At 44.7% G+C, this 27,557-nt stretch overlaps 1 protein-coding gene across 1 annotated transcript in view; it reads left to right on the forward strand.

Moving 5' to 3' along the window:
• The first annotated feature begins 4,928 nt into the window (after positions 1-4,928).
• The window catches only part of LOC115472420, a 38,348-nt gene continuing 15,719 nt past the window's right edge, over positions 4,929-27,557 (forward strand). The window contains exons 1-4 of the mRNA XM_030206700.1: positions 4,929-5,039; positions 11,059-11,287; positions 15,579-15,743; positions 22,660-22,734. Of these exons, the coding sequence (XP_030062560.1) occupies positions 11,171-11,287; positions 15,579-15,743; positions 22,660-22,734 (357 nt within the window). The 5' untranslated portion in view covers positions 4,929-5,039; positions 11,059-11,170. The remainder of the gene's footprint in view (positions 5,040-11,058; positions 11,288-15,578; positions 15,744-22,659; positions 22,735-27,557) is intronic.

Genomic DNA, 27,557 nt, shown 5'->3' on the forward strand with positions numbered 1-27,557 from the left:
ATTTAAAAAGGTTAGGACAAGTTCCTGGAGAAAAGGTCCATAGCCTGCTATTGAGATAGCCACTGTTTGCCCTGGGATCAGTAACATGAATCTTGCTATTTGTGATCTTGCCAGGTACTTGTGACCTAGATTGGCCACTGTTGCAAACAAGATACTGGGCCAGATGAACCATTGGTCTGACCCAGCATGGCTATTCTTATGTTCTTATGTAGAAAACAGTCCTAAATTTACCCGGTGAAGTACATGGAGATGGCGTTGAGTATCAGCAACATCCGCATAACTTCAGGTACCTGGACATGGTCCAGCATTGCACATCCAGTCTAATTAACCACCAGTGGTCAGCACTTAAAAAATGCTCACAACTGCCAGCTGAATATTGACCCAGATGTGGGTGGGTGAATGGAGAAGTAGCCTAGTTAGTCGGTGCAGCAGAGTTTGAGCCTGGGGAACTGGGTTCAAAACTGGGGGGGGTGAAGGCTGGGGGGTGGGGTTGAGAAAGAGAGAGAGTGGGTGAAGGCTCGGGGGTTGAGAGAATGGGTGAAGGCTGAGGGGGGTTAAGAGAGACTGGATGAAGGCTGGGGGGGGGGCAGATATGTGCGAGTGAGCAAGAGACTGGGTGAAGGCTGGGGGCAGGTATGAGCAAGTGGGAGACAGGGTGAAGGCTAGGGGGTTGAGAGAGACTGGGTGAAGGCTGGGCATGGGTATGAGTGAGTGAGACTGGGGGAAGTCCGTGGGGAGGTGGGTACGTGTGAGTGAGACAGAGACTGATGGGGACCCAGGTTTTGGTGACATGTGGAACAAAGGCAATTGCCTCTTTGTTTCACCTATCTAGAGGGTGCCCTCACACAGATGATAGCATGCTTTGGAAAGGGAGACTACTGGCTTTTGCTAGTGATTTGCAGAGGCACTGTAAGAAACTAATTAGCTAAAGTTTCTTTGCCCACAGACACAAACTAGGAAAAGAGTCCTTAATAAGCCAGTTTCTAAAAGAACTATTGCTGATCTGGAAAGGGATCTTCCCCCTCCGCACCCCCAGCTTCACTGGGGACAATTTATTTTATTTTATTTATTTAAAAGATTTCTATTCCACCTACAACTAGGTGGAGTATGAGACTATATACACAATTTTTTAAAAAATGAATGAATCTTAACAGACTAATACTCAAGGTGAAAACTCAGGCATCATTTCCATGCATGTTCAAACAAAAATGTCTTCAACGGTTTTCCAAATTGCTCTGTGTTCCTACATAATATCAGGTATTGGTAACCTAGCAGTTTGTTCCAAGTTTGTGTATCTGCAGTTGAAAAAGCGGTATTCCGAGTGTCAGCATATCATACAAATTGCATTTTATCATTCACCAATAACTTAAAATTTTCAGACCGCAAAGATCGAGTTGGCTGGTAGTCCTGAATCACATCTGGAAGGTACCATGGAACACAGTTTGAGTACAATACGTGGTGGGTCAAACGTACCACCTTATGCTGCACTCAAGCTTGCACCGGTAACCAATGCAATGAGCGAAGAATGGGAGATATATGTACAAACTGAGACACCCCTGCCAACAATCGAGCTGCTGCATTCTGTATCACCTGCAATGCCTGTATCCTAGATTTTGACAAACCTAAGTACAACGCATTACAGAAATCAATACGAGAGATCACTAAACTCCGTATCACAAATTGAAAATCACTTCTTGGCAACATTGGTCGTAACTTTGTCAATAAATGAAGTCGGAAAAAAGCAGGCTTAACCATATGCAATACCTGATCCTGCATAAAATCTAAAATCACACCCAAGACACGCATATGTTCTTGCACTGGCAACACAATCTCACTCAATGTCACAGTCTGACAACATAGTAAATCTTCATCCTTCCCAAAAAACATTAATTCAGTTTTATTCAAATTTAAAACTAATCTGTTCAAACTCATCCATCTCTTAACAGCTATCATACAATTATTCAAAATTTCAGTCAATCCACTCAACCCACCCTGCACTGGAAAAAAAGAATTGCACATCATCAGCATAGATCCTATACTCAACCTTTAAATCCTTAAAGGGAAAAGGAACGGGACTTTGATATAATGTTTTTCTGTGGTTTTTACAACTACATTCAAAGCAGTTTACATAGAATATACAGATACTTATTTACCGGGGACAATATAGGGTTAAGTAACTTGCCTGGAGTCACAAGGAGCTGCAGTAGGAATTGAACCCAGTTCCCCAGGATCAAAGTCTGCTACACTAACCACTAGGCTACACTAGCAACATTCTATGTGGAATCTCAAATAGTAGCAACATTCCATGTTCTACTGCACTAACCACTAGGCTGCTCCTCCACTAGCAACAGTCCCTATAGAATCTCAAATAGTAGCAACATTCCATGTAGAATCTCAAATAGGGAAAGGGAAATAGGACTTGATATACTTTCTTTCTGTGGTTTTTGCAATTACATTCAAAGCAGTTTACATAGTATAGACAGCTATTTATTTGTACCTGGGGCAATAGAGGGTTAAGTGACTTGCCCAGAGTCACAAGGAGCTGCAGTGGGAATTGAATCCAGTTCCCCAGGATCAAAGTCTGCTGTACTAACCACTAGGCTACACTACCAACGTTCTATGTAGAATCTTAACTATGTTTTATTTATTTATTAGGATTTATTTACCGCCTTTTTGAAGGAATTTACTCAAGGCAGTGTACAGTAAGAATAGATCAAACATGAGCAATAGGCAATTACAGCAGTAAAAATATTCAGGTAACAATACAAAGTATGGCATTGTATACTACTTGCAATGACAACACAATACGTAATAGAACATTATAATTGGTAGTGAAGGGTAAGGCAAACAGTAGCAACATTCCATGTAGAATCTCAAATTAGGGAAAGGGAAACGGGACTGGATATACTGCCTCTATGTGGTTTTTGCAACTACATTCAAAGCAGTTTACTTAGTATATACAGGTACTTATTTGTACCTGGGACAATGGAGGGTTAAGTGACTTGCCCAGAGTCACAGGGAGCTGCAGTGGGAATCGAACCCAGTTCCCCAGGATCAAAAATGTTCCCCAAAGAAGCCATATAGATGTTAAATAGCAAGGCAGAAGGGGCAGAGCCCTTCGGCACCCCCTTAGAAACTGGCTGCACTCTAGATACCTCCCCCCTACTAATGACCTGCATCTGACGTCCTTTCAAGAAATATGCAAACCATTTCCAGACAACTCCACCAATTCCTACTCCTTGAAGTTTAGACAACAGGAGATCAATATCTACTGTTTCAAACACCAAAGACACATCCAAAGAGACAATACAAAATGTATGACCCCCATCAATCCCGTCTCATTACATCTAAGGTAGACAACAGCAGGGTCTCAACACTATGTCCCTCCCTAAAACCATACTGATGATCATCCAAACACCGTACTCTACCCACAAAATCAATACTCGGCGTCACAATTGACCGCAACCTTACCCTTGAGAGCCATGTAAACTCCGTAATAAAGAAAATGTTCTATTCAATGTGGAAACTTAAACAAATAAAACCTTTCTTCCCGAGGGAAATCTTTCAAAACCTAATACAATCAATGGTCCTAAGCCATGCAGATTACTGCAACGCAATCTATGCGGGATGTAAAGAACAACTCGCAAAAAAACTCCAGACCGCCCAAAACACAGCTGCCAGGCTGATATTTGGTAAATCACGCTTCAAAAGTGCTAAACCCCTCCGAGAAAAGCTGCACTGGCTCCCAATCAAAGAACGTATCATATTCAAAATCTGCACCTTTGTCCACACAATTATCTACGGTGTAGTCCCAGGATACATGACAGACCTCATAGATCTACCAACCAGAAACAGAATCGGATCACCACGATCATACCTAAACTTACATTACCCAAATTGCAAAGGACTTAAATACAAAACAACTTACGCATCCAGCTCCTTCTACGTAAGCACACAACTATGGAATGGGCTCCCAAAAGCTGTAAAAACAATCCATGACCATCTAAACTTCAGAAAATCACTAAAAACCAACCTCTTCAAAAAGGCTTACCCCACCGATCCAACGTAAATCCCCACACCCAGCAACACAGCACAACTAATGATCGTACAGGACAATATACAATCTTCATTCCCTTTGACCGTCACGATTGCCTGACACACACCTACCTCATTCGACCAACCTTGTATTTGTTATCAACCGACTGGCTAACACCTTTACGGTACTATGTAAGCCACATTGAGCCTGCAAATAGGTGGGAAAATGTGGGGTACAAATGTAACCAATAAATAAAGCAACTGATGGAAAACAATTTTTGGAAGGATGGGGAGGGAGAAGCAAGAGAAGTGTTCGTTGCTGGCTTCTGTTTTTGAGCCAATTCCTAGATTTTTTGAAAACTTGTCCAGACTTAGGGTATTTCTTCTTCTTTTGTCTTTCCCTTCCTCTAGCCTCCTGCAAAGGCAATGACCTTGTGTCAGGGACAGAATGCTCCCTGGGCAATAAGGGTCATGGGCACTTAACCACACATCCTACATATATTACAGGTTGTCATTTGTTAGGGAAGAGTGGGCACCCTACTGCTGTAGGATCTCAAGCTCTGCCCTGTTGACAGCCTCTTCAGTCCGCCTCTGCCCTGGGATATAAAATCAATAAGGCATCCAATAATCTGCATACCAGCACTCAGAACAATCCTTCCAGCCTCCTCCCTCCTGGCTGAGACAAGCCAAAGTACATTCAAACAATTCATCCTTTGCAAAGACAAGAACTCTGTGTAATTTAAATAACATTTCTTGGGAAAACATGTCAGAGATATGGCATTTGTCCACAGTGTTTATAGAGGTTGGCCTGTGCAAACAAATGGGTATAATAAATACAGACGGTATGTTGGCAACTCATTGGTACACACTGGAAAGTGAAATGCTATAGAGCAGTAAGAGGCTGCATCTTTCTTTAACCTGAAGTCTTACACTGGTTAATATTGAACCTTCTGCCACAAAAGCTGGAGAAGACCTTATGTGGCCACTATTAGAACAGCCAAAAGGTAGGTATGAAGAGCAACTTCCTGTAGGATGCCAGTGGTTAAAGTATGACAACTGATCTTTACTGTGTATACCTTGATTCGAGCTAAAAGCTAAGTACTTTTTTGATTGAAAGATACATTATGCTATAAATGCAAGGAAGAAAGAAAAGATTAGAATCTTTCTAAAAAAAATTTTTTAAAAAGCAATAAAAAAACTGTTGAGAAATATGTTGAGAATAAAACATGGACTATTGTTAAACATCATAGATAAGGATTTATGAGAATTACGTTACCCCCCCCCCCCTATTGTATGCTCGGCTCATTAAATTATTCAGCCAATGAGGAGGTGGGTATGTGTATCTGACAGATCCTATCATAGCCCTATTATTCTACTGGCAGCTGTGTTATAAGGTTGAGAAATATTTGAGGAGCTGAGCATAACTACGATTGATGAGTGTTTAAAGTATGTCAGGATAAAAACAGTGAGGCACAAAAGGCAAGGATTCAAATAATTAAAAGTCCAGCGAGTTTTTATTGGAAAGCCTCAATGTCATGCGTTGAGAGGACTCCACATGGCCACATTTCGGCAACAAGTGCCTGCGTCAAGAGTCTTCTAACCTTTCCAGTGAAATAGAATTAGGAGCAGGTCTGATGAGTATCAGAATTATGGACACTGTGCTTGAACCAACAGCGCAAGAAGTCAAAAAATGCGCAGCGCGGTTGCCATAAAGAGTGAGCACCATCTCTATGTCAAAGTATTCCTGAAACCTACAACCAAACATGGTGCCCAAAGTTAGAATTCTGAAAGACTATCTGAAGCTGTATATTCACGTTATTAGGATGAAATAGCATGAAACCTGGCAGGTCTTCACTAACAATGGATACAAGTTGAAGAGGAAATCAGGAAGCCTTATTAATAGCAAAATAACGACCCAACACGACCGTGTTTCGGCATCAAAGCCTGCATCAGGGGTCAAGTAAATCTCTTGTGTTGTGGCTGGAGACAAGCATTGTCAGCACGGCGTTTTACAGTTGAGCTTTTTGTTCTTCAAATTTAAGAAAGCCACATAGCCATATGTCTCTTGGTTTATCCTCCAGCCACAACTTGACCCCTGATGCAGGCTTTGATGCTGAAACACAGCCGTGTCAGGTTGTTATTTTGCTATTAACAAAGACGTCTTGATTTCCTCTTCAACTTTTCCTCACTCTTTGTATCCATTGCTTTTGTTGTACGTTAGGATTCCCCTCCTCGCTTCAGGTGTTCACTAACACCCCATCAATGTCTGATCTGGATTGACGTCAGGTGATAGTCTAATAGTTCAGAATTTCACACGTACGATGGGCATGCTGGTAAGTAATGATGGAAATGTATTGCAGCGTAACATGAAACTGTACTCAAGTGCCTTAACCGAAGCTGACTGCATTTACTGGATGTAATTGATTTAGATGTCATCTCTCAGGTTTCACAATATGCCTACTATAGTTTGTTTTGCCTTTCGCTGTTTAGCAGGCATTAGACTGGTGCCAAGTTCTAATGGTCCTGGGAAAAACTGGATTTTTTCGCAGACCATGATGGTTTTTTTTATGGGACCAAATTAAAGAAGGTCTGAGGTATTTTGGGAGAGCAAGATGTGTGGGATCAGTACTGCTTCATCATAGCTATTTTTCAGATGGTGTTTGAATGCATGAGTAATGCTTTTAGATCAGAGGTTCCACACTGCTGTGCTGTTTTAAAAGTTTTGCCATGCGGGGAGAAGATGGGGCAGGTCACTGCTGCTGGTGACAAAGTCCTGTCCATTGTCCTCTTTGCTGTTCCCTCCAGCTGGCAAGGGAGTTCAGTGAGCAGCACGTCTCACCGAAATAAAACCAAATGAAGTGCGGCTGCTTCCTCCTTTGTCAACCGGTATCTAAAGTTGGAACTGCACAGAGGCTGGTGGTGGTGGCCTCCTCCCCACCCCAAGGCTTTGATTTTAGTTTAATTTAATTAAATATATAGACATTTAGATTCTGTTCTAGCATGGGCGTAGTTTGGGGGGATTGAGTGCCCCCCAAACACAAGACCGGCTCAACCCAGGCAGCGCTAGGTCCCTCCCTCCCACCCTCAGCTCCCCGACAGCCCTCCTCTCTGTTCCTGCCGCCCTGCGTTTAAACCTTTTATTTTAAGTCGTAGCGACAGCACTGAAAACAGTACAGTGGGCTCGCCTCCAGCCTTTCCCTTCCCTCTCAGTGTCCCGCCTTCCTCTGATGATGTATTTCCTGTTCCTGCGAGGGGTTAGTGACCACTGGGGGAATAAGGGAAGATCATTCCTGATTCCCTCCAGTGGTCATCTGGTTATTTAGGACACCTTTCTGTGCCTTATTTGTTATAAAAACAGGTCTAGCTCAAAACATCTAAGTTTTAGTCCTGGACGGTTTGGTTTTGTTCCATTGTGGGTGAAAAACGTCTAAGTCTTAGGAACGCCAAAGTTCTGCCCTGAACACGCCCCTGGTATGCCCCCTTGAGATTTGGATGCACTTCTGATGGACTTCAGAGAAAAACATCTAAAAATAGGTTTCAAAAATACTGATTTGCACTTTTTGGAGGGGCGCTTGATGTGGTATACTTGGATTTCAGCAAAGCCTTTGACACGGTTCCGCACAGGCGACTGATAAATAAATTGAGTGCCCTCGGTATGGGACCTAGAGTAACTGATTGGGTTAAAAATTGGTTGAATATTAGAAGACAGAGGGTAGTGGTAAATGGAGCTTGCTCTGAAGAAAAGGATGTCGTCAGTGGAGTACCGCAGGGATCGGTCCTAGGGCCGGCTCTTTTTAACGTCTTTGTGAGCGATATTGAGGAAAGGCTGTCTGGTAAGGTTTGTCTCTTTGCAGATTATACTAAACTCTGCAACAGGGTGGACACCCTGGAGGGTGTGAATGACATGAGGAAGGACCTAGCGAAGCTAGAGGAATGGACTGATATTTGGCAACTAAGGTTTAATCCCAAAAAATGCAGGGTCATGCACTTGGGTCACAAAAATCTGAGGGAACGGTAGAGTATAGGGGGTCTACACCCCATCTATGTGGGGAAAAAGTTAATTGAGGGGGGATGTAAGGCTGGAGGTTTGCCTAGGATGCCCACCATCCTTACACGGGTCTTGGACAAATCAAGTTTTGTTTACTGTCCTCTGACCTGAATATTAGCTCCCCAAAATCTAGTCAAGAAGTGCATTTAGGGCTCCTTTAAAAAAAAACTGTGCTAATGAATCCTAGACAGCAAATGCAACGAAGCACCAGTGACGTACCAAGGGCAGGGCAGTGGGGGTGGTCCGCCCCGGGTGCACGCTGCTGGAGGGATGAAGAAAGCAGCCGCGTGCCTGTTGGCTCTGCTGGTTCCCTGCTCCCTCTGATCCGGAACAGGTTACTTCCTGTTCTGGGGCAGAGGGAGTAGGGAGCCAGCGGAGCTGACAGCCGCACGGCTGCTCCCAGCAGCTAAGAATGCACCCGGGGGGGGGGGGGGTTTGATGAACTGGGGGGTGTCATTGCGCCGGGGGGGGGGTGCGCATCGGCGATCCGCCCAGGGTGGCAGCCAACCTAGGATCATCACTGCAAAGCACATTCAATTCCTATGGGCTTTGCTGCATTTGTCACACCAGAATCACTAGCGCAGCTTTGTAAAAGGGGTCCTTAATCCAGTAAAAAGATATCGCTATATGGGCATTTAAAAATCTTTATTTAACTGATATATCTGAAAAAAGGAGGCACTTCAGCTTGGAGGAAAGGCGGTTGAGGGGAGATATGATAGAGGTCTATAAAATAATGAGTGGAATTGAACGGGTAGATGTGAAGTGTCTGTTCACGCTTTCCAAAAATACTAGGACTAGGGGGTATGTGATGAAGCTACAATGTAGTAAATTTAAAACGAATTGGAGAAAATGTTTCTTCACTCAACATGTAATTAAACTCTGGAGTTCGTTACCAGAGAATGTGGTAAAGGCAGTTAGCTTAGCGGAGTTTAAAAAAGGTTTGGACGTTTTTCTAAAGGAAAAGTTCATAGACTGTTATTAAATGAACTTGGGGAAAATCCACTATTTCTGGGATAAGCAGTATAAAATGTTTTGAACATTTTGGGGATCTTGCCGGGTATTTGTGACCTGGATTGGCCACTGTTGGAAACAGGATGCTGGGCTCGATGGACCTTTGGTCTTTCCCAGTATGGCAATACTTATGTACTTATGAAATAAAATAGGTACTTACAAACACGGAGTTACATTAACGTAATACTGATTAATGGATTTGCACAACCAGCAACATTTTAAAAAACGTAATTGATTAAAACAGTCACCAGAAACAGTTACTCCCCCTGAAGGGTAGAAGTGGGGATTGTAAGACTTGAGTGTACTTTCTTTCTCCACACATTTTAGGAACAGTTTCCACATTACATCCTGATGGTAATAAATTCCATTTAAAACACCTTCCAACTCTCGAAAGATGGTTTGTCTTACAGTTTCCAGCACAAATACCTACTTTAGCAGTCACAAGTAGGTATAGCAGCAAAAGAATAGATCCTTTCCTTTGGGAAAAAGAATGGGCAAACCTAGTCACAATATTACTGGATCATACGGAAAAAGAAAATCCATATATTTATATATCCACAATACAACAACGACAAAGCATTGAAATCAACAAGCAAGTCCACCAGACAGGATAGAAAGGGGCCAGCATCCCTGAAGGCTAACTGGGATTAGATGAAATTTCAGAAGGATCCTCTCAGCGGCTTCATAAGTACATAAGTACATAAGTAATGCCATACTGGGAAAAGACCAAGGGTCCATCGAGCCCAGCATCCTGTCCACGACAGCGGCCAATCCAGGCCAAGGGCACCTGGCAAGCTTCCCAAACGTACAAACATTCTATACATGTTATTCCTGGAATTTTGGAGTTTTCCAAGTCCGTTTAGTAGCGGTTTATGGACTTGTCCTTTAGGAATCCGTCCAACCCCTTTTTAAACTCTGCTAAGCTAACCGCCTTCACCACTTTCTCCGGCAACGAATTCCAGAGTTTAATTACACGTTGGGTGAAGAAAAATTTTCTCCGATTTGTTTTAAATTTACTATACTGTAGTTTCATGGCATGCCCCCTAGTCCTAGTATTTTTGGAAAGCGTGAACAGACGCTTCACATCCACCTGTTCCACTCCACTCATTATTTTATATACCTCTATCATGTCTCCCCTCAGCCATCTCTTCTCCAAGCTGTATAGCCCTAGCCTCCTTAGTCTTTCTTCATAGGGAAGTCGTCCCATCCCCGCTATCATTTTAGTCGCCCTTCGCTGCACCTTTTCCAATTCTACTATATCTTTCTTGAGATGCGGCGACCAGAATTGAACACAATACTCAAGGTGCGGTCGCACCATGGAGCGATACAACGGCGTTATAACATCCTCACACCTGTTTTCCATACCTTTCCTAATAATACCCAACATTCTATTCGCTTTCTTAGCCGCAGCAGCACACTGAGCAGAAGGTTTCAGTGTGTTATCGACGACGACACCCAGATCCCTTTCTTGGTCCGTAACTCCTAACGTGGAACCTTGCATGACGTAGCTATAATTCGGGTTCTTTTTTCCCACATGCATCACCTTGCACTTGCTCACATTAAACATCATCTGCCATTTAGCCGCCCAGTCTCCCAGTCTCGTAAGGTCCTCTTGTAATTTTTCACAATCCTGTCGCGATTTAACGACTTTGAATAACTTTGTGTCATCAGCAAATTTAATTACCTCGCTAGTTACTCCCATCTCTAAATCATTTATAAATATATTAAAAAGCAGCGGTCCTAGCACGGACCCCTGAGGAACCCCACTAACTACCCTTCTCCCTTCATCTTTACTTGATTGACTGTTAACCTACCGTCCTGTGTTTTGCATAAATGGTATTGTTTTCTATTAATGGGGGCATGCGTGGATTTATTTTCAAGAGTAGTTTCACCTGCTATGGGCAGGAAAGTATAACTGTAGCACAAGTAGGTGGGGAGACTTATTTTATGCTCATCTTTTGCAGAGACTTCTGAACCGCACTGTTCTTCACACGTTCTTCATGCGTTGTTATAGAATACACTTAGATTTTGGCACGGAACGCTAGGTGCGCCATATAGAATCCTCCAGGGGTAAGCATGAACAGCAGAAAAGGAAAGGAAGCAAAGATGTTGGGAGAAAAGGTTTCAAATGGCAAAGTGACCTTCAAGGCACCAGTCGCAGAGGGACGTGTCAACACTAAAGCTTTCAGGGAGGTAAGATGCGCTTGATTTAATAACTACTTGCTGAAGGAACCCATTCACTGTGCCTGCATTCTTATACACAGGCTAGGGCAATGCTGCTTCTCTGTAAGGAACTGAAGCCCATGCAACAAGAACTGGTGTTTATACAGCACTTTTCCGGCAAATGGGAAGCCAAAGCACCCTACAATGCTACAGTTTCAAAAGTAGATACCTATGTACAAATAGCTTAGTCTACTACTACTATTTATCATTTCTATAGCGCTACTAGACATACACAGCGCTGTACACTTGAACATGAAGAGACAGTCCCTGCTCGACAGAGCTTACAATCTAATTAGGACAGACAAACAGAACAAATAAGGGATAAGGACAAAGAGTAGCAAGATTCCGTTCAGAATCCTAAAGAGTAGCAAGATTCCGGAATCCCATAGTAGCAAGATTCTGTGCAGAATCCTAAAGAGTAGCAAGATTCCGGAATCCCAAGACTACTACTACTACTTGTCATTTCTATAGCACTACTAGACGTACGCAGCGCTGTACACTTGAATATGAAGAGACAGTCCCTGCTCGACAGAGCTTACAATCTAATTAGAACAGAAAAACAGAACAAATAAGGGATAAGGACAAAGAGTAGCAAGATTCCGTGCAGAATCCTAAAGAGTAGCAAGATTCCGGAATCCCAAGACTTCTACTACTACTTATCATTTCTATAGCACTACTAGACGTACGCAGCGCTGTACACTTGAACATGAAGAGACAGTCCCAGCTTGACAGAGCTTACAATCTAATTAGGTCAGACAAACAGGACAAACAAGAGATAAGGGAATATTAAAGTGAGGATGATAAAATAAGGGCTCTGAACAAGTGAATAAGGGTTAGGAGTTAAAAGCAGCATCAAAAAGGTGGGCTTTTAGCTTAGATTTGAAGACGGTCAGAGATGGAGCTTGACGTACCGGCTCAGGAAGTCTATTCCAGGCATATGGTGCAGCAAGATAAAAGGAACGGAGTCTGGAGTTAGCGGTGGAGGAGAAGGGTGCAGATAAGAGAGATTTACCCAGTGAACGGAGTTCCCGGGGAGGAGTGTAGGGAGAGATGAGAGTGGAGAGGTACTGAGGAGCTGCAGAGTGAATGCACTTATAGGTCAATAAGAAGAATTTGAACTGTATGCGGAAACAGATAGGAAGCCAGTGAAGTGACTTGAGGAGAGGGCTAATATGAGCGTAACGACCCTGGCGGAATATTAGTCGTGCAGCAGAATTTTGAACAGATTGAAGAGGAGAGAGATGGCTAAGTGGGAGACCTGTGAGAAGCAAGTTGCAATAGTCTAAGCGAGAGGTGATAAGAGCGTGGATGAGGGTTCTGGTAGTGTGCTCAGAAAGGAAAGGGCGAATTTTGGTGATACTGTAGAGAAAGAAACGACAGGTTTTAGCAGTCTGCTGAATATGTGCAAAGAAGGAGAGGGAGGAGTCTCAGCTCTCCCCAGTATACAGAGGCTTGTGAAGGAGAGATATGTATTAGTAATAATCACACACTACCAGACCCAGGCTGTGTTATGCAAAAAGTCTCCAGTCCCAGGAGATACATTGGCTCCCAGTCAAGGTTGCAAACTCTTAACTGTTGCTCAGTAAAAAGGCAACACAAACCAATATACTTGTACAAATAATTTCACATAAAGAACTCGTCCCCAGTGAGAAGACTTATCTCCGGGGCTGTGGGCTCAGGCTCTGTGATGCTGCAGTATTTGAGACCTGGGGGTTACATCTTACATAGTAACATAGTAGATGATGGCAGAAAAAGACCTGCATGGTCCATCCAGTCTGCCCAACAAGATAAATTCATATGTGCTGCTTTTTGTGTATACCTTACCTTGATTTGTATCTGTCATTTTCAGGGCACAGACCGTATATGTCTGCCCAGCACTATCCCCGCCTCCCAACCAGCCCCCCCCTCCCACCACCGGCTCCGCCACCCAATCTCTGCTAAGCTTCTGAGGATCCATTCCTTCTGAACAGGATTCCTTTATGTTTATCCCAGTCATTTTTGAAGTCCGTTACCGTTTTCCTCTCCACCACCTCCCGTGGGAGAGCATTCCAAGCAAGTACATAATACAGAATCTCAACACAGGGAGTCCAGCTAGGCGCTGAATGGAGGTGGCAAAATGTGCAGCTCTAAAACACATTAGGGAGTTAGTAACAGAAATATTTTCATGAATCTGCAACCCTGCTCCTAGTCCCTTAAGTACCACAACTCTCATCCTATCGCTTATAGAATACGCTTAGATGGACATGTTTTCTGCATGGATTTTTTTAAGCAAAAAGAAAGCACTAAGAGCCTTCAAAACAGGAAACACAAATCTTTTTAATCATATAACTTGAGTATCGATCTTGTGTTAATGACCCAACACGGGCTGTGTTACGGCGCAGAGCACCTGCGTCAGGAGTCAGTCATAAATTCTTGTTTCATTTCTGGATCAGGAAGGACTATTTTGCATCCAACGATGAGGAGTAGGAGACTCCACTCAGTTTGCATCATGTGAGGAGGAATCTGCATTGTGCTTCGGATCTTTTTCAACCAGAATTGCTTAAGAATTTATCACTGACCCTTAGTGTCAATTCCCATGATCAACTTTGGGCACGCAGACTGGTGTAAATCCTGGTGTGCAAGTTCAGTGTGCAAACCAGAGATTCAAAAATGTCATGACTAAATTATGGGAATGCCCCTGACCCGTCCATGTCCCTCCTCTTTTGAGTTGTGCAGGAGACAATGAGGGGCCTAATCAAACGCGAACGCCCATCTCCATGGGCATCTATCTCCGAGAACGGGTACGTGAAGGGGTGGGACAAACCGTATTGTCAAAAAAAAATGGGCGTCCATCTTTTTTCCGATAATACGGTTTGTGCCAGCCAAATGCATCGGATTTGCGCGGATTGGAGCTGGGCGGTATCGTTTTTCAGCGATAATGGAAACCGAAGGCGCCCAGCTCAAAAATGAAAAAATCCAAGGCATTGGGTCATGGGAAGGGCCAGGATTCGTAGTGCACTGGTCCCCCCTCACATGCCAGGACACCAACCGGACACCCTAGGGGGCACTTGTAACAATTTAAAAAAAAGTTAACTACCTCTGAAGTCCATAGCTCCCTTCCCTTGGGTGCTGAGCCTCCCAAATCCCCCCCAAAACCCACTCCCCACAACTCTACACCATTACCATAGCACTTATGGCTGAAGGGGGGCACCTAGATGTGGGTACAGTGGGTTTTGGGGGCAGTTTGGAGCGCTCCCATTTACCACCACAAGTGTAACAGGTAGGGGGGGGATGGGCCTGGGTTCACCTGCCTGAAGTCCACTGCACCCACTAACAACTGCTCCAGGGACCTGCATACTGCTGTGATGGAGCTGGGTATGACATTTGAGGCTGGCATACAGGCTGGAAAAAAAGTTTTTAAAGTTGTTTTTTTGGAGTGGGAGGGGGTTAGTGACTACTGAGGGAGTCAGGGTGGTCATCCCCGATTCCCTCTGGTGGTCATGTGGTCATTTAGGGCACTTTTTTGGGACTTGTTCGTGAAAAAAAAGGGTCCAAAAAAAGTGACCCAAATTCACGCTAAAAACGCCTTTCTTTTTTCGATTATCGGCCGAGGACGCCCATCTCTCCTCGGCCGATAAACATGCCCCAGTCCCGCCTTCACCATGCCTCCGACACGCCCCCGTCAACTTTGGCCGTTTCCGTGACAGATTGCAGTTGAAGACACCCAGAATCGGCTTTCGATTATACCGATTTGGGCGCCCACGGGAGAAAGACGCCCATCTCCCAATTTGGGTCGAAATATGGGCGTCTTTCTCTTTCGAAAATAAGCTGGAATGTCAGCATGCAACTTTATAGAACAGAGTTGCTGGTAGAAGCAAACGAAAATCCAAATAATTACCAATTAACGCCAATAATTGGAGTCAAATGACTTAAGTAATTATTGTGCATGCACATCTCAGGATTGAGTCAAAAATTTGGTGTGCAAATATCGGTGACTTTTATAGAATCTGGAGGATAGTGCACACTCTCCTTGGAGTCCATGCTATTTGCATATAATGCGCATTCTTGACATTGAATGGCATTCGTTTCAAACGAATGCCCAACCCTACTCTTTAATAGCTCCATCCTAGAGGTATCAGTTGTGAATGCAGGCATGTCTGCAAAGCCTCATTACAAGTCTTTTGCTGCAGGAGTCCTGGAAGGGGAGGCTAGTCTTCTTTAACGATGCAGCCATGCATGGAAGAATCAGGATCTGCAATACATTACCCTGTTTATTTTACAGAAATCGTCTGCTGCCAATACCAACGATAGCAGCTCCACTGTAAAACCACAGGCAGACAAGGGGCCTAGAAGAGCAGAAAACAGAAATGCATCCATTATAGATACACCTGCAGCCTTCAGTCTGACAGGGCTCCTGGCAGCTCAGAAGTTCACGAGAGAACTCAAGGTAAAAGTGAATTCTCTTCTCCAGCTTTCAGGGAAATTGGGTTTTTGCTAAATTAACTGGGAGCCATAAAAATGTCCAGCAAAGTTCTCAGTGGCTTGGTATCTCGATTTCTCTTTCTGATTGCATCTGGACACCTCATGTACTAATATTTGAATGTGTGGAAATAAAGTAAAAAAAAAGTGATAAACTTTTTAATGGATTAACGATTCATTTTGTGACTAACGTTCGGGAGTTATCACCTATCTTTATAATGTACTCCCTCATTGTGTATCAGGGCACTTGAAATGGTGCATAATTTGAGTGCATATGTGTGTAAATACTACCACATATACGCAAATCCTGTGGCTATACGTATGGAAGTGCAAACTGCGCACAGTGGTATTCTATAACATATGTGCAGAGTTGCCTTAGTGTGTAAATGAAAGGGGGGCATATTCATGGACAAAGGATGAGCGGGACATAGGCATGTCTGTCATGCATACCACTTGCAGAATACTGTAAGTTAAGCATATAAGTGCCGCACTTAGGTGTGCCCGTTTACGCCTTCCATAGACCTAGTGTAAATGGGCGCATCTTAATTTACGCATGTTTGTACCAACTTATGCTAGTATTCTATAATGGAATCTGTGCGCACAGATGTCATAATGGAATGTGCTCACCCTGCGCTGCTTCCAGGTGCCCAGACAGGTGCTGAATTATGGAATTCACCCCTTAGTGTAAAGTCTCCATTTCCTTTACTTAAATTCTTGCCGACTCGTAGTCAGCTGGAGGCAGTAGTCAGTGGTTTTTTAAACACCGACTGTCACTGGCTAAATTAGCTCTGGATATTCAGGGCCTGGCTATGTCTGGGCAAGGGCTCTGACTATCCAGGGCTAATTCACATTGCTCTAGCCGTTGGAGCTTATGTGGGTCCCGGCTGTATATCAGCCAGGATTCGCATCAGATATTCGCTGCAAGATGTATGACCTAACAAACTTCTGAAAATCACTAAAAACCAACCTGTTTAATAAGGCATACAATGATCCACCCTAAAGACCAGACAACGAAATTTATACCAGAACCGGACAAAACCGAACTCTTTTTATTGGACTGCTTCATGTACTTTATCACTAATGAACTTTAATGCAATACCAGTTTTATTTTTATTCTGTAAATGATCTCTCTGTACTTGATTGCTTAATTTACAATGTCACCTTTGAACTTTATTGCAGTGCCACTTTGTATTTTCATTCCGGTAATGGCCTCTCAAACTTTTACATTTTTAATTTGGAGGGTTTTTTTTCCTTTTGTATTGTTGGTAGCCCATTGGTCCTTCCTTACTCCTTTTAACTCAGCTTTAACCAGTTAGCGCATGGCAGGGGCGTAGCCAGACTTCGGCTGGAAGGGAGTCCAGAGCCTGAGGTGAGGGGGGCACATTTTAGCCTCCCCTGGTGCTGCCAACCCCCCCTGCCATTGCCGACCCCCCGCTGCCGCTGCCACTACCACCACCAACAACAACTTTGACCTCCCCTCCTGCCACCAACCCGCCATCGCCTACCTTTGCTGGTGGGGGACCCCAACCCCGCCAGCCGAGGTCCTCTTCTTCCGGCGCAAGGCTTCATTCTGTTTTTGAGTCTGACGTCCTGCACGTACATCTTGAACATTAGCCTCCTGAACCTCATAAAATCTATTTTTAATCAAAGCTCCTTCAGAAGCAAGTTCCAGAGTAGTTCACCCATAGAAGATTTATTTTATTTTTGTTACATTTGTACCCCGCGCTTTCCCACTCATGGCAGGCTCAATGCGGCTTACATGGGGCAACGGAGGGTTAAGTGACTTGCCCAGAGTCACAAGGAGCTGCCTGTGGCTGAGGTGGGAATCGAACTCAGTTCCTCAGGACCAAAGTCCACCACCCTAACCACTAGGCCACTCCTGAGGAACCCATTCTAAACTCTTGGTTGGAATCTTTTGTAAAAGACCTCTAAGGTTGCAGGAAAAATACATCTAGTTCGTAGCACATCCAGCAGCCACAGGCATTTAGGAAAGGAATATGATTTACGAGAGGTATCACTTGGACTTCTGAACATGGAAGCACTGGTACCTATATGTGTGAGCATGGCCGCCGAGAGGGAGGGAAGGGGGTGTGTGCAAAATTCCCTTGGCCTGGCCTCCAAGGTGGGGCCTGACACTGAGTCCCGGGCAGTGGCGATCCTAGCCGGCATGACACCCGGGGCGGAGCGCCGATGCGCCCCCCCCGGGTGCAGCGCGCTCCCCCGGCGAAATGACACCCCCCCGGGTGCACGCCGCTGGAGGGGGGGGTGCCGCGGTGCACGCCTGTCAGCTGAGTTCGCTGACTTCGCTGCAGCTCCCTTTGCCCCGGCCGGAACAGGAAGTAACCTGTTCCAGGGCAGAGGGAGCTGCAGCGAAGTTAGTGAAGTCAGCGAACTCAGCTGACAGGCGCGCGCTGCGGCACCCCCCCAGCGGCGTGCACCCAGGGCGGACCGCCCCCACCGCCCCCCCCCCTTGGTACACCACTGGTCCCGGGGTCTCTCTCTCTCTCTTGCTCTTATCAGCAACTGGTCCCAGCCCACTGGAGCAGGTGAGAGATAGACCACGGTGCCGGGCCCCTTTGGAGGCTGGGGAGGAGCAGATGCACTGATGTAGGGGGCCGGGCCCCCCACATCAGTGCGTCAGTGCATCTGCTCCTCCCTGGCCTGCAAGGGGGGCCCAGCGCCGGAATCTGGTGGCAGCCCGAGAGTGAGAGGCAGCAGCAACAGCTGCGTTCAGGGTTGGGCCCGGTGGCTGCATCTTGAGTGTGGGTGGAGGGGGCCCGAAAGCTGTGTCCTGAGGTGGGGGGGGGGGGGGGGGGCGACGGCGGCTCTGTCTCTCGGTGACCCTGTGTGTGAGCAATGATTTTGCAACCTGTGCATGTAAGTACCACCATTTATATTTAAACAAATTTTAATTGATGATCAAACATTTGGAACAGAGTTATAAAAGACAAACATTCTATAATCATAGTAATACATCTTATGCATTTATATACATCTTAACTGTATCATCAATTTTATTCCATTAACTCCCCCTCAACAACCCCCCTCCCATAACCTCTACTCTGAACTTCTTACTTTAAGTACCACCATTTAAATAAACAAATGCAAGATTTTGTAAAACTGGATGCCACTGTTCCTTCTAAGTTGAATGAGAGTCCTCTGATTGCATTGCTGCCAGTGAGGGTGGTGCTTCAATATTGTGTTTTCAACAACTAGGGACAGACATGTTGCCTGGAATCCTACAGAGCCTGCCTGTCCCTCCCTGGCCTCACTATTGAAAATGTGCTAGTGAAACAGCGCCACCTGCTGGCAGGACTATAGGTGGAGGAGTTCCGCTCAGCTTAGAGGGAACAGTGCTAGACACTCAAGAGGAGCTGATTAAAGAACAAAATTGCAAAATACTATGTTTTGCATCTTTCAAGTGGCTTTTAATGCTAGAGACACATAAACACAATTGTTTCTTCTCCATCAAGTCTCCAAACACCGGGTACAAACAAACATTTAGCTGACACTTTGGGGTCCTTTTACTAAAACGTATTAAGCTAATGCGTGGTTTGGCATGCATTAACAGCTAATCATAAGAGGAAAATCATAAGAGATCTACAACCTATACTCCAGGAGGATGAATTACTGAAAGAGATATTCCCATCCCCACCAGTACTGGCCTTCCGACAACCACCCAACTTAAAACACAAGCTAATCAGAAGTAAACTTCCATCACAGACTGAAAAGGAACAGAAGGGCACACGTCCCTGTAATTTATCCAGTTGCAAACTATGCCAAAATATTTCACAGGACCCCACAGTTACCCACAAAGGAAAGATATTCAACATAAAGGGATCTTTCACTTGCTCATCTTCCAATGTGGTATATATCATTCAGTGTAAAAAATGTAAGGAAGGATGCTATATTGGAGAAACAGGCCAGATGCTTAAGACAAGATTCAATTTGCATAGACATCACATGAACAATACAGCCATTAGGGCCCCCACCCCGGTGGGACAGCACTTCACAGAACCAGGACACTGTACCAGTGATTTCACAGTGAGAATTCTGAAAGGTAACTTTAAAACCATACAAGAACGTAAGACCTTTGAAGTCAGAATGATTGACTATTTTAACACCCAACAGAAAGGACTTAACAAGGATCTGGGGTTCCTAGCCCATTATAAACCATAAAGCTGTATGTCTCTGTTGATCACCCCACCCCTCACCTACCCACACCCATCCTGTTAGAATATCAATGATATGCTTTGATGTCCCCATGCATACCTCCTACCCACCCCCAACCTCCCACCCTGTCAGACTGTCATAGTAATGCTTGAATGTTTTCACTTATATACACTGTCAGCTAGCACATTTGCTTATTTCCGATCTGACGAAGAAGGGCGACCTTCGAAAGCTAATCAAGAAATGTATTAAGTTATGTCCAATAAAAAAGGTATCATCTTATTTTCTTTTCCATGTTTTATTTTGTTTGATTTCTATTGAACAGCTAATACACAAATACATTGACAGCCAACACAGTATATTTACATTTAGCACGTGGTAAGTAGTGTGTTAAAGCCATGTTTTGGAAGGGGTGGAACTGGGCAGGACATGGGTGGAGAATTTGACACTAAACACACTGCATTTACTGACCACTAGCTGACTAATGCACAGCAGAGGACCACTTACTGTCTTGCTAAGTTCTTCCACACTGACGAGCACTTGGATTTTTTTTTTACATAGGCAGCCGAGACCCCTCGGGTCTAATGGTATTCGTGACATTAAATAACAACAGGAATCATGGTATTTCTTGAAATGGCATAACTTGGCCGCAGCTTTATTTTAATTACAAACATCATAACCCTGGGTATACCCAAGCCAATCAGCCTTCCGGCTTACTAGCCAACCCAGTCCGCCGCTATTAGCAAGACTGACCAACTAAATACAGAGCTCCCCGCCACACAGCAAGGGAGCTCAGCCGTAAGCGCAGCTATCCCGGCTGCCTAGCTTACTCCTTCAGGCTTGAGTACCCCGCCAAAGCTGCGACATAGTACATATGTGATCGCATCAACTTTCTTTTCGGGGAGGGGGGAGGGTTGGGTGCAGGCTGATGCCCAGACGCTGGAAGAGGACGTCTGGGCTCCGTTTCAGGGTTATATACCCTTTCTTTTCCCCACCCACCCCAGCGGGTGGCCCGCTGCACCCTGCTCGCACCCCGCTAGGATCTTCGCGCATACCCCCTTGGGGCACGGCGCCAAGTTAGTGGTGGCTCCATGCACCCGGGGGGGGGGGGGGGGCACTGCGCCTTGCTTTTTTTTTCTTCAGAGAAGTCCTTCCTAATGTCCTTTTTTTTTTTTTTTGAGTGAAGGACGTCCATAAAGGATGTCCTTGGCATGCGCAGAGCAGCCAGCATAACGCTTGGCTGCTCTGCGAAAGCTCGACCAGCCGACTGGCTTCCGAGGGAATAGAGAATGCAAGTAAGCTACAACGAGCTGAGTAATGACTGCTAATGGGCATTTTAATGTGGTAACTGCTGGTTGCATACTGGGCACGCCCCCCACTAAGTACTGTGTTAGTTTTGCATTTGGTGTGTGCTAATTTCCTGCATTAAAGTGCATTACGTGCTAATTAGCTCGTTATTCTATTAAATTGCTTGCGCCAATTGGGTGTCTAGCATGCAATTTTAAGCACCATTTATAGAATTTCAGGAATTATGTCCAAAATAAGCCAAGTAGTTATAAGAGTAGAAATGGACAGTTGTTATAATGCCAATATTAGAGAAATCAGTGCACAAGTGCCATTACTAGCAAAATCAAAAGTATGTGCTTTTCACACTAATGCTCCAAAGGTTTTTTTTTTTTAATTTTTATTTATAACCATTTAAATTTTTACAAGTGATAAAACAACTTGCCGGAAATACAGAAATTATTAAGAAATGTATTAAGTTATGTCCAATAAAAAAGGTATCATCTTATTTTCTTTCCATGTTTTATTTTGTTTGATTTCTATTGATAACCTTAAGAGTGGACTAACACACTCCTCTACGGAAATACAGAGAAAGCAGTGGCATAGGAAGAGGGGGGGGGGCGGTGGGGCGGTCCGCACCGGGTGCACGCGCTGGGGGGGGGGTGTCGGCTCGCTGGTTCCCTGCTCTTTCTGCCCCGGAACAGGTTACTTCCTGTTCCAGGGCAGAGAAAGCAGGGAAGCAGCAGAGCCGACGCAGCTCCCAGTGACGTGCACTGGGGGCGGATCGGCCCTCCCGCCTGCTCCCCGCTGAAAGGTAGGGTGCGTTTCGGGGGGGGGGGGGGCGCTCCAGAGGGGGGGCGCCGTGCCCTGCACCCGGGGGGGGGGGTGCACAGCGGCGACCCGCCCTGGGTGTCAGGCACCCTTGCTACGGCACTGAGAGAAAGTAATATATAGGAATTATTTCAGTCAGGTAATTCTATTCTCTTCCTTAGACCACTAAATAGGGAGAGTGAAACAAGATAAGGAGATCAATTAAACTGTAAACAGGAAAAAAAAGCCGTGGTATTAACCTGTTTATCCCCAGATATTACTCATCTAATTCATTATTCCACATTGATCATCTGGTTGGCTTCTTCAAGGCCAACACGGTATATGGTCAAATCATTTCATTGAAAACTTACGTATTGTCCAATATTAGTTAGAAATAATACATCTAATTACATTCTCTCTCTTTAAAAAACCAGACGTTATTTAACAATACATGTACTTAAGTCTCTAATTCAGATCCCACTGATTAAAGTAATCCCAGTCTTCACAGGCTTCACTCCTTTTAAAGTCATAATTGAGGAAATATTTCTGAGGAAAACATGCTCCAAAGGTTTAAACTATTTTTTTTGCCTGTACTTAAAATATCACCATTTGATTTGCAGAACCGAGCGACTTTGAGAAAGAGGCCCAGTCTCCGAATCAGTCGTCACCCACCTGTCACAATCATCAATGACCAGGTAAACAAAAATCAACAAATAAAAATCTATATAGAAACAGAGAAGCTTTGGGAGTTGACAAATCTTAGTTTTATAGCCCCTCCCCTCCCCCTCCCCCATTGGTCAGACAAAATATGTCTGGTTATCTAAAGGAGGTGCTAGGGCATTCCATGGATATGGTTCTAGATTATTCTCTTAGGCTTTGTGCAGCTGGCGGCATGATTGTTGCTCTTCTCTGTGCCTTTTCCAATCCTGGTATATCTTATTTGAGATGCAGTGACCAGAACTGCACACAATACTCAAGATGTAGTTACACCATGGAGTAATACTGAGGCAGTTACACCATGGAGTAATACTGAGGCATTATGATATTCTCCGTTTTATTTTCTATTCTTTTCCTAATAATTTCTAACATTCTGTTTGCTTTTTTGCTCACCATGGCACACTGAGCAGAATATTTCAATGGAAAGGTAAAATAGGGATTAAAACAGGTAGGGGTGGGTAGAGTAGATTTATTAATGAAAAGTAGGTAAAAGGCAGGATTATATAGGAGTATTTAGCTGGTGCTAACAGTCAGTCAGTCTCACAAACGCCTGTTTAAAAAGTCGAGTTTTTAGTTTGACCTTAAAATTCTTAAAGGAAGTATTGCTACGGAGAGAAAGGGGGAGATTATTCCAAGTATGTGGGGAGAAAGCACTGCATCATGTAGATTGCAGATAGGCTCACCTCGGACTAAGTAAAACTAGTCGATGATTACTACTACTACTACTTATCATTTCTATAGCGCTACAAGGCATGCACAGCGCTGCACACCATACACACACAAAAAAAAGACTAATAGACCAAAGGGTCCTAGAGGGGCAGTAAGGAATAGTCAAGCAGGAAAGGTAATCAGGAACGCCAACCTTAAAGGTAAGTACATAAGTAATGCCATACTGGGAAAAGACCAAGGGTCCATCGAGCCCAGCATCCTGCCCACGACAGTGGCCAATCCAGGCCAAGGGCACCTGGCGAGCTTCCCAAATGTACAAACATTCTATACATGTTATTCCTGGAATTGTGGATTTTTCCCAAGTCCATTTAGTAGTGGTTTATGGATTTGTTCTTTAGGAAACCGTCTAACCCCTTTTTAAACTCTGCTAAGTTAACCGCCTTCACCACGTTCTCCGGCAACGAATTCCAGAGTTTAATTATGCGTTGGTTGAAGAAAACTTTTCTCTGATTTGTTTTAAATTTACTACACTGTAGTTTCATCGCATGCCCCCCTAGTCCTAGTATTTTTGGAAAGCGTGAACAGACGCTTCACATCCACCTGTTCCACTCCACTCAATATTTTATATACCTCTATCATATCTCCCCTCAGCCGTCTCTTCTCCAAGCTGAAAAGCCCTAGCCTCCTTAGTCTTTCTTCATAGGGAAGTCGTCCCATCCCCGCTATCATTTTAGTCGCCCTTCGTTGCACCTTTTCCAATTCTACTATATCTTTCTTGAGATGCGGCGACCAGAATTGAACATAATACTCAAGGTGCGGTCGCATCATGGAGTGATACAACGGCATTATAACATCCTCACACCTGTTTTCCATACCTTTCCTAATAATACCCAACATTCTATTCGCTTTCCTAGCCGCAGCAGCACACTGAGCAGAAGGTTTCAGTGTATTATCGATGACGACACCCAGATCCCTTTCTTGGTCCGTAACTCCTAACATGGAGCCTTGAATGACGTAGCTATAATTCGGGTTCTTTTTTCCCCACATGCATCACCTTGCTCTTGCTCACATTAAACGTCATCTGCCATTTAGCAACTTTATATATTATCCATTTTTCAATGGGAAGCCAATGATATTTTTTTCAACAGAGGTGAGATGTAATCTGATCAATGAGAATGGCATAATAACCTAGCTGTATTCTGAAGAGTTTGTAACTTCTGCAAAGTGGAATGTGGTAAACCTGCATAGATAATATTGCAGTAATCAAAACAGGAAGTAAAAAAAGAAATGATCAGAGCATGAGAATTTGAGCCATCAAAGAGATGTCGAATTGCCCTAAGTTGACGGAAAACCAGAAAGCTAACCTTAGTTAAATGTGAAATCGAATTGCCCTAAGTTGACGGAAAATCAGAAAGCTAACCTTAGTTAAATGTGAAATCTGTGGCAGGAAAGAAAGAGAGGAGTCAAGGCCTATGCCTAAATATCGAAAGTCAGATACTGGAATGATTGATGTGTCAAAAAGAGTAACTGGGGACAGAGGTGCACCGGAAAACCAACATGCGATAGTTTGTCGGTATTAAGTACCAACTATATATACATTCTAGAAGAGGAGGGATATGATAGATACAAATACCTGAAAGGCACAGGAAATGAGCATTTGTAGAGGAACGAAAGTTCTACTAGACCAAGAGGTGGAAAGGAGGTAGATTCACGAGTAATATATGTGACAATCTCTGGGAAAAAGTGACTGACTAAAGTAGCGGATTCAAAATGTGAAGAATGGCTGATTTTTCATGACATGGTTCCATAAGCAGTCTGCAAATGTCGAATGTTTGAACTTCTGTAACTTAAAAAAAATTTTTTTCACATAAAAGGATTGAGTTTGGACCATTGTATTACAAATTGTTTGCTCTAACTTAATTCATTAAAACTGCATTTTTTTTTGTTTCTGGAGACTTTTAGTCACTTTTTCACAGAGGTGGTTGCATATTTCTTTGCAAAACAGGTGTATATACCAGCCTCCCAGTGAAGAGAATGGATGCCAAACATAGTAACATAGTAGATGACGGCAGAAAAAGACCTGCATGGTCCATCCAGTCTGCCCAACAAGATAAACTCATATGTGCTACTTTATATGTATACCTGACCTTGATTTGTATTTGCCATTTTCAGGGCACAGACCGTAGAAGTCTGCCCAGCACTAGCCCCGCCTCCCACCACCAGTACTGCCACCCAATCTCCGCTAAGCTTCTGAGGATCCATTCCTTCTGAACAGGATTCCTTTATGTTTGTTCCACATATTTTTGAATTCCGTTACCATTTTCATCTCCACCACCTCCCGTGGGAGGGCATTCCAAGTATCCACTACTCTCTCTGTGAAAAAATACTTCCTGACATTTTTCTTGAGTCTGCCCCCCTTCAATCTCATTTGGTGTCCTCTAGTTCTACCGCCTTCCCATCTCCGGAAAAAGGTTCGTTTGCGGATTAATACCTTTCAAATATTTGAACGTCTGCATCATATCACTCCTGTTTCTCCTTTCCTCCAGGGTATACATGTTCAGGTCAAAAAGTCTCTCCTCATACGTCTTGTAACGCAAATCTCATACCAACATAATTTTTAAAAGCCTGGATGTGGGCACAACAAAGTCTGAAACGTGATATTGCATCCCAAAAGACCTGCTGGTTCCTATCACCCGTCATGTTTTCTGTTCCTCTATCACTCTGCTGGCCAGCAGAGGTCACTGCTGTACAAAGAGACAACTTTTACATTCTGAATGACACCTGTAAGAATCAGAGCTATCCCTCTGTGCACTTCAGAGTCCGCTATTTAGCACTGCTTGGAGGGAGAGGGATTACAATCATTGATTCACTCCTAGCCATCAATGGGAAAAGAAAGTGTTTTGTTTTGTTTTTTTCATCAAACTTCTTTGCTGTTCCTGAATTTGCCAGCCAGGCAGATGAATTGACTTTACTCACTATATAAAGCTAAGGTTGTGTCCTGCCAACGGAGTGACTATTCTCTAGGTTTACATATTACTATTACTACTAGTACTTTAAACTTTCCGGAAAGGTTCATCATATTGATCTAGTGCCAGTAATAGACCTAGAACTGAATAGGCTCTTGATGAAGAAATTAAGATGGTCCCCTATAACATCTTGTTGCTTAAGACAGTGGGAGCAGGAAGGGTCCCCCTCACAGCACAGAAAGGGAAATGGAGTGTGGGGATATGTTTGCAATTTGAGGGGTATCTGGTGCAGAGTATGTGTGTGTGTGTAGGTGTAGGTGTAGGATATCGAGGGCAGGGGTAGCGTGTAGGTGTGCGTCTGGTGCAGGAGCATGTATGTTGGAGGTAGAAGGTATGGTGTAGGGGCAAGAGGTATGTGGGGTGTGTAAGAGAGTAACTGTACCAGTAAGGGTATGTGGGGGATGAGACTGAGGTGAGAGACTGGGAGCTTGTATATGTCAGGGACACAGCTAGGGTGTGATGTGTTACAGTGTGTTTACATGGGGGGGTGTCAGCTGTGGGCAGGGCCGCCAAGAGACTGGGCTGTGCCCGCCCCTGCTGCCCTCGCCGCCCCACCCCCCGAGGTCGCCACTGCCACTCCCCCCTCCACCTCCCCCCAAGGTCACCACCGCTCCCCCCCCCCGAGATTGCCGCAGCCACTGCTCCCCCTTCACCCCCCCTGAGGTCGCCGCTGCTGACGCTCCCCCCTCCACCCCCCCCCAGGTCGCCGCCGCTCCCCCCCTCTGTACGCCACCAGGCCGGGCCCCTTGCATTGAAATCGCAGTCTCACCTCTGTGAAAGCAGCGCTGCAGGCAGCACAGCACCTCCCTTCGGCCCTCCTTCCCCTCCTTGTGTCCCACCCTCGCGGAAGTTATGTCAGACGAGGGCGGGACACAGGGAGGGAAGGAGGGCCGAAGGGAGGCATTCTGCTGCCTGCAGTGCTGCTTTCATGGAGGTGACACAGTGATTTCAATGCAGGGGGCAAATAGTCACGATGGAGGGCGGGTGGGACTGCGGCGCCGGAGGGCCCGGGGAATTTTGTCCCCCTGCCCCCCCCTCTCGGTGGCTATGGCTGTGGGGGGGGGGTGTCTAAAGAAGTGAAGCATCAAGGGTGTCTAAGGCAGGAT

The sequence above is a fragment of the Microcaecilia unicolor genome, chromosome 6, assembly GCF_901765095.1.
Source record: "Microcaecilia unicolor chromosome 6, aMicUni1.1, whole genome shotgun sequence".
NCBI classification, from domain to species: Eukaryota; Metazoa; Chordata; class Amphibia; order Gymnophiona; family Siphonopidae; genus Microcaecilia; species Microcaecilia unicolor.